This window comes from Octodon degus, unplaced genomic scaffold (genome assembly GCF_000260255.1).
Source record: "Octodon degus isolate 3935 unplaced genomic scaffold, OctDeg1.0 scaffold00019, whole genome shotgun sequence".
In the NCBI taxonomy this organism is placed as follows: Eukaryota; Metazoa; Chordata; class Mammalia; order Rodentia; family Octodontidae; genus Octodon; species Octodon degus.
Genome location: NW_004524595.1, coordinates 16,599,162 through 16,607,241, shown reverse-complemented (window position 1 = coordinate 16,607,241; position 8,080 = coordinate 16,599,162). Strand labels below are relative to the sequence as shown.

At 40.7% G+C, this 8,080-nt stretch overlaps 1 protein-coding gene across 1 annotated transcript in view; it reads left to right on the top strand.

The window, feature by feature from the left end:
* Positions 1–8,080, top strand: part of Fryl (FRY like transcription coactivator) — a 302,292-nt gene that overhangs the window by 249,033 nt on the left and 45,179 nt on the right. Inside the window, exons 39-44 of the mRNA XM_023711119.1 lie at positions 492–642; positions 1,315–1,418; positions 2,489–2,674; positions 4,487–4,688; positions 5,697–5,818; positions 6,832–7,022. Coding sequence (XP_023566887.1) covers positions 492–642; positions 1,315–1,418; positions 2,489–2,674; positions 4,487–4,688; positions 5,697–5,818; positions 6,832–7,022 — 956 coding nt within the window. The remainder of the gene's footprint in view (positions 1–491; positions 643–1,314; positions 1,419–2,488; positions 2,675–4,486; positions 4,689–5,696; positions 5,819–6,831; positions 7,023–8,080) is intronic.

Genomic DNA, 8,080 nt, shown 5'->3' with positions numbered 1-8,080 from the left:
GGGCACGCTGAAATGGCAATTGAGACTGGGTGTGGCGGCATGCACCTATAATCCCAGCTCTAGGAGTCCCATCTAGTAGTGAGACCCTGAACACCCTGTAGACCTTTCCCTAAAATAAAAGAAATAAACAAAATTGGCTATGATATAAAGGAAGCCAGCCTGGGCTACAGAGTTCAAGCCCAGCCTGAACTGAGTAGCGAGATCCTGCCTTAAAACAAGGGAATAGGGAATCATAAGGAAAGATAAGGAATCATAAGGAAAGATAAGGAATCATAAGGAAAGATAGATGGAAGCTTTCTGCCTTCCTTTCTTTCTGATTTGCTTAATTTGATATTTGTACCAAGGTCTTCATAGCAAATATGTGTTCTAGTGGTGGGAAGTTATTTTTTAAATCACTTTCCAGTGCTATAAATAGTTGGTGTCTTACTAGAGTTTGCATATATTGGCAGAAATTAGATGGTGTAGAAAATGAGATCATTTTATCTTGATAGGTGATTCAATGCCACTTTATTCTAATTGGCGACTGAAAGTGATGGAGCATAACCAAGGAGAGCCACTGCCCTTCCCACCAGCTGGAGGCTGCTGGTCACCACTGGTGGATTACGTGCCTGAAACGTCATCACCTGGATTACCTCTTCACAGGTGGACTGGAGCGTCATTCCTACTTGCTATGAGCCGAGTTGCTGCTGAACACTTTAAGCTTTCTTTGTGCTGTCTGACAACAGAGTAAAAGGAATCTTTTTATTGAGCTACTCGCAACAAATTAGATTCACATGTTTAGATTTTAAGAAATCTAAAAATCTCAGTATTCTAACAAAGCTAGCATTGGGAAGGTAATCTGCTGCTGCTTTTCTGGGTGTCTGGCATAGTTACTTGACCTTTCTGGGACCCAGTTACTACATCTGAAAAGTGTTAGTTTTTTTGTGGTCTGCACTTTCACATTTTTGAGTTGAAATATACTGAATTCTACTGAATAAAATCACAGTAGAACAATTACTAGATTCTTTCAAGATGTTTTAAGCTCCAGATGTATATTGAACACCTACATTGTGGCAGGCAGTGTGCTAATTATTAAGGTTGAAAGACAGAGACAATGTGGCCTTTGACCTTATGGAGCACCAGGCCTTTACATTTTGTTCAAACACTGTCCCAATAATAATTTCTTCACTCCATTTGTTTTTCTTTTTTTTTTTTTTCTTACGAAGTTGTGTTTTTCCATGAAAAACAGTAGTAAAGTCTTTCAGATTGGTGCAGAATTTTTTCCAGTCTGCCTCTGATTTAGTGAAACATTACTAATACTCATATTTGTCACAGGTGTAACATAGCGGTGATCCTCCTAACGGATCTGATCATTGACCACAGTGTCAAGGTAGAATGGGGAAGCTACCTCCACCTTCTTCTTCATGCAATTTTTATAGGTAATGCATTCTAATTTCTTCATTATATGGTTTTACGAATTAAAGACTGTTCTTAGACTGGGCATGGGGGCACGTAACTGGTAGCACTAGCACTTGGGGAGGCTGAGGGAGGATTGTAAACTTGAGTCCAGCCTGAGTAACCTAGTTAACTTAGTGAGGCCCGTTTTAAAATGGAAAAGTAAGTACAAAAAGGGGCTGGGGATGTAGCACAGTACAAGAAAGAGTAAAATTAATTTACCTATGGGATCAGAAACTTTCAGAGGAAATGGGCCATGGAAATAGGTTTGAAGTGTTTCTCAAAAGAATTGGAGTTTGAAACTCCAGGAGCTCTATGGACCATATTCATCTTCTCGTATGATTTCCTGCTATAAACACTTACCATGTATTATTTCATTCCTTGACTAATCACATCTACTTCCTATTATGTGCTAGAACAGCAAAAAAGTGCTTAGCTCTTTTAAAAATTCATTTATGCCTAATATTATATAACAATAATAATTTACAAAAGATCATTAAATATATATATATATATATATCAAACACATTTAAAATTCATCTTGTTTCTAATACAATATAGTATTGTAAAAGGGTAGAATAACTGTACCAACTTTAAAAAATATGTAATCATATTCCATGAAATAGTTTTACTTAATGGGCATTTGGTAGTCATGGGTTCCCAATCTGTGGACTCAACCAGCCATGATTAGAAAATATTCTGGAAAAATAAACCTTATGTCTGTGTTATGCACGTACAGACTTTTGTTCTATTTTTGTTTGGGTCATTGTTCCCTAACAATGCAGCTTTAAACTACTGACATACCAGTCACATTGTATTAGATGTTAAGTTATCTAGCAATGATCTGGAGTATATAGGAGAAGGTAGGTAGGTTGTATGTAAATACTGTACTGTGACATTTTTCATAAGAGACTCAAGTACCACAGAATTTGGTATCTGCAGCGGGCGCTGGGACCACCCCTCCAGGAATGACTAGAATTTCTTTAATGATGTCTGATAGCATGCATAGTCCTTACTGTTCCTAACTGACACTGATTTTTTTTTCCTGTCCCAGGGTTTGACCACTGCCACCCTGAGGTGTATGAACATTGTAAACGCCTGCTTCTGCACTTACTCATAGTCATGGGACCCAACAGTAACATCCGAACTATTGCTTCTGTCCTTCTCAGGAACAAAGAGTTTAATGAGCCCAGGGTGCTTACAGTCAAACAAATTGCACACTTAGATTACACTTTCACAGGTATTTGAAGTGTAACTATTCCTCACGCCACTTACGTTATTTACCAATCAGTTAAAGAATGCATTAGGGGCAGGAGGAAGGCACAAAGAGGTCAGCCTGGGCTATGCAGTGAGTTGAAGACCACGTGAAAAAGAGAGGTTGGGGTGGCGTGGAGGCAGGCAGTCAGCCAGCCAGCCATGAGTGAGGCCAAGCTGGATTACTGTACATAGTGAGTTCAAGGCCAGCCTGGACTGTGTAGTGAAACCTGGTCTCAAAACAATCAAAAGGAGAAGGGAATGAAGGAAAGGAAAGACAAGACAGATGTTATATGCATTTTGAAGTAGTAAAGTCTAAATTAATGAGAATTTAATATAAAACTTATTTCACTGTCAGGTTTTTTACTTTGAAAGTTACGTTCTCTTCTCTCCTGATAGCCCTAGCTTTATTGCACTCATTAGTACCAGCTATAGAAAATAGTTTTAGAAAATGAAATAGTGGGTGGGCCAAATACCTCAGCTGATTAAAGTATCTGCAAGTAGGTGCAGGGGCTGAGGTTCAATCCCTGGGCCTGCATGCCGGCCCCGCCCCTGGAGCACACTGAGACAGCAATTGAGACTGGGTATGGTTGCGCGCACCTGTAATCCCAGCTCTTGGGAGGCTGTAAGCAGGCAGATCACTAGGAGTCTGATGTAGTGGTGAGACCCTGAACATCTTGTAGACCCTTCCCTAAAAATACAAAAAAAAAGAAAAAAATGAAATAGTTACTTTCTTTTTTAGTCAAGTGTTAGATATGGAGTTAATAAATTTTAGAAGTCACTTAGTTTAAACTAGTTTATTTATTTAAAATCATCTAGCTATAAAAATACAATTATTGTGAATTTTTGTAGGGGGGCTTTTTGTGATTGAATCTAGGGCCTCCAACCACTTCTAGCTTTTTTTAAACTATGGTTAAAAGAAAAATGGTGGCACATACCAGTAACTTCAGCACTGAGGCTGAGGCAAGAGGATCAACATTTAGAGGTGAGCCTGGGCTGCACAGTGAGTTTGGGGTTAGCCTGGGCTATAAGCGAGGTTCTATTTCGAGAAACCCAAACAAGAAAAAGACAGAGTTCTTTTTTATGTTAAAACACCTGTTTTTTAATGTTAAAACAAACTATTCTATAGTTTGTTTTTAAGTTTCCTTTTGCTGTTTTGCAAGTAGGGGTGCTAGAAATAACTTTTAACAGTATTGATTATTATTATTATTTATTTTTGTTTTTGGTGGAACTGGAGATTGAACTTAGGTGCCTGCCTGGCAAGCACTTATTCTACTGAGCTATCTCCCTGGCCCCTGTGGGGTTTTTTGTTTGTTTGTTTGTTTGTTTGCAGAACCGGGGATTGAACTTGAACCCTTGCGCTTGCCAGGGAAGCACTTACTCTACTGAGCCATCTCCCTGGCCCCTAACAGTATTGATTTAAATATTATGAAGACATTAAAATAGCTTTTTCAAGTGAAATTAAACAAATTGTAGAGTCCTTTTCATAAGAAACTAAAACTCAGTTCACATTATAGAAATGAGACTGACTTTTAACTGAGAAATGTGTGTCTAAGTCTTGGAAATTCCATTCTCAGCAGTGTCCAGCAGGTGGCAGCAGAGGATGTCCATGAATTCAGGGAGCAAGCTGGGTTTGATGAGAGCCAGGCTGTGGAAAGGTGCTTGTCTCCAGGCACACTCACTGCAGCCTCCTGGTGCCAGGCTGGGTCCCGAATCTCTCAGTACAACAAGGAGCTAGACTCTATTTTGGAGACTCCTTTCTGAGTGGATACTCATAACATGCTTTTTCTTCCAGCAGGCATTAATGATTTTATACCTGATTACCAGCCCTCCCCTATGACCGACTCAGGGCTTAGCTCAAGTTCTACCTCTTCTAGTATCAGCTTAGGAAACAACAGCGCTGCCATCTCGCACCTGCACACCACCCTGCTCAGTGAGGTGGACATCGCCGTGGAGCAGGATGGAAAAGTCAAAACCCTCATGGAGTTCATTACCTCAAGGTACCTGGCTCCCTGCAGTGTTCGTGCTGTGCCAGGCTCTGACCCACCAGCTCTCTAGGCTGGATTTTTGTTGTCTGAAATGTCACTGGTTTGAAATACATGGATTTGTAATGTTCCGTATTTTGAAAATTGTCAGTCAGCTGGCAAGTACCTATTCATGGCCTGTGCTATGCGGGGTCTTCCAGGGGGAGAAGGAAAATGCCGTTGAAAAGGTGTGGTGTCCTACTGCGAGAGCCAAGCTGCAGGCCAGGAGAGGGAAAGCGTGTTTGGAAGTGGTGGTATCCCTGGCTGGACCGTCACACTACGGAAAGGCAGTAGTACTGGACAGTGAGATAAAGTTTGAGAGAATGTGAAGCAGCGCACCATGAACCCAGGCCTGGGTTAGCAGCTGGAGCCACAGAGCTGGAGGCGGGAAAAGCGTGGTGGAGCACGTGCCCTGCACACGACACGCCGGGGTGCAGCCCCAGCACCGCCCCGAGGCACACACAGATGTAAATGGGCCGAGGGAGCATAAACTAGTAAATAACGTGAATAAACACCACTCCCAAGTGACCATCGTGAAGAGGGGGGGAACATGCCCTGAGAAGTTTTCAAGGCACTCTGGACTAGTCATAAGAGGCAGCCTACCTGAGGGAGGCCCAGAGATATGAAAACATGAATTAGGAAGTACAGTGCTCTACCCTAAGCTTTCGCTATCATTTTAGCTAATAAAATTACTTTCATATAATTTAACTAGCAATTAGATCGTAACCAAAATTTCTCAAAATTTTGTCATTTTCTAACTACCTCTGAGAGAGTTTGCCTTTAGCAGTGACATTGACATTCAATCTTCATTTACACAGTGTGGACCATTCTACATCTGTGCACATGAACAGTACTGATGGTAACTTATTGTGTGACGTATTCACCTGCTCCCCTTCCTGATTGTAAAGCTGCAGTGTGGCAAGCATGAATAAAACTGTTAATGCAAATTAAAAACAAGGAATCCTGTCTGTTCTCTGTTTGCAGAAAAAGAGGGCCCCTTTGGAACCACGAGGATGTTTCTGCCAAGAATCCCAGCATAAAGAGTGCAGAGCAGTTAGCTACATTTTTGAAACATGTGGTTTCTGTCTTTAAACAGTCAAGCCCAGGTATCTTTTTAAATCATTATTTAGCTAATCCTCAGTTTCAATGAGATATTTTAATGTGATGTTGAAATTTCACTAATACTTAGATAAAAATTGATCAGCAGTGTTGAAGACGTTAGAAAGTTTTTCTTTTTTAGTTTATTAGTGTAAACAGATCTGTTTTGGTTGATCAAAAATTAAGTGACTACTTAAAAATAAGAATTCTACCCTTTCAACTTGGGGTTTTAGTTTTGTGTGTGATAGCATAAAATTTAGAAATGATCAACTTAAAAATAATTTTTTGAGTAAGGCCTCTACAGTGTAATGTCATACACATTCATTTTATAATGATAATCATTATAAAAATCGGTATGGAGCAGTGGTTATCAATTTTGTGTACAGAATAGTGGTTGTGAATATTTGACAGGAAATATTCCTAATATCTCAGGAAATATTTGATAATGTCTGAAAAAAATTTTGTACCAATTTTAGAGGAAGGCCATGGAATTGTTACTACTATCTGGTGGGCAGGGGCCAGGGACAATGATACCAGTTTTGCCAAGGCTAAGCAACTGTGGCCCCTAGAATTGCTTGGAGGTCAGAACTGTTTGACATGAGAATGGAGTTTGGTTGAAGAATGTGCATTGACTTAACACAACTTAAGTTCCTTTCTGGGTGGCAGTGTAGTATGAGGAGCAGTGTTGTAAATGGTTAGTCCACGATTGCGGGCCAACAGGATAGCTTAGTGGACTAACATGCCTGCTTAGGCAAGCACAGGGACTGGGGTTCCATTCTGGCACCACATGCAGTACCAGCCCCACCCCTAGGGCAGACTGAGCCAGCCACAGAGTCTGGGCATAGTGGCACATGCCTGTTATCCCAACACTGGGGAGGCTGAAAGCAGGAGGATCACTATGGGTCTGAGCTGTGTAGTAAGACCCTGTAACAACCAAATAATTTTTTTAAAAAGTCCTTGATTGCAGCCCCTCTATTCTGTAAAACCAACCTCTTCCTACTTGTGTCCTTCATCCTCACAGAGGGAATTCACTTGGAACATCATCTTAGTGAAGTAGCTCTGCAAACAGCACTTTCTTGTTCTTCTCGACACTATGCTGGGAGATCCTTTCAGATTTTCAGGGCCCTAAAGCAGCCACTTTCTGCAGCCACACTTTCCGATGTTCTTTCCAGACTCGTAGAAACTGTTGGAGATCCCGGCGAGGACGCACAGGTATCTCATTCCATTTTTTAGCAGTTGTTTTAGCAGCAGCAGGTGGTCACAGACTAAGTCCAGATCTCTGCAGTTAGAACAAGACAGGAGTCGTGCACAATTGTTAATGTCAAGTTAAGGAGCAGGCAAAAAATTAAGGTGCAAAGTTTTGTAATTAGTATTTAATAACCTTTATTCAGATCACATAATTTAGTGTCTATGAGGTGAAGCTTTACACACACACCTGGATATTATCCCAGGATGACTCCCAAGATGGGAAGCTGAATTTAAATGTAACATGAAGCATCAAATTTCACCTTTAAAGATACAAGGGACCTATTCCACAAGGAAATTGAGGGTTGTGCAGACTGCTGATTTTATCAATACTGTTCTAGATACTAAGGGTATAGTGGTGAACCAGACAAAGTTTTGGTATTCTACTAGAGGAGACAAGGTTTGTGTACCAATAATAACACAGTTTTATTTAGTGATTAATACTGACATAATAAGGTAGAGTAGAATATAAGGTTTAAGGAGCAGTGGGGAAGAAGGTGTGGTTTTATGTATAACCTGAGAAGTAATTTTTGAACAGATAATGAAATGAGCCAGGTCCTGTGATGATCTGGAGAAAGAACATTTCAGGGAGAGGAAACCAGCATAAGCAATGGAAAGCCTTGAAGCCGAGACTATAAGTTTCTTTGAGAAACATCTTAATGATTAATGGGGTTGGTGTACACCACAGAGAGGGCAGAGGTGGATAAGATAGGTGGGCCCTTACATGTAAGGCTTAGTAAGTAGGCCCAGGTGAGAAGAGGGTTGGCTTTGCTCTAAATTGGTGAGAGGTTGCTCACAGTTTTTGAGAGAAGAAAACTGTACGTGATTTGCTTGTGCAAAACCTCTCTGGGGCATCTGGTCTTTGGAGAGGGGAAAGGCAGAGCAGCGGGGGTTAGTAAGGTTTCTATCAGGGGCCAGCTGAAAGGATGGGAGGTTTGATTGAGTAAAATTTTGGAGAAAGATAAATTGCTTTTAAGGTGTATTTTAGATTTCAATTTAGATATGAAAGAAACAAAGAAGGCTTC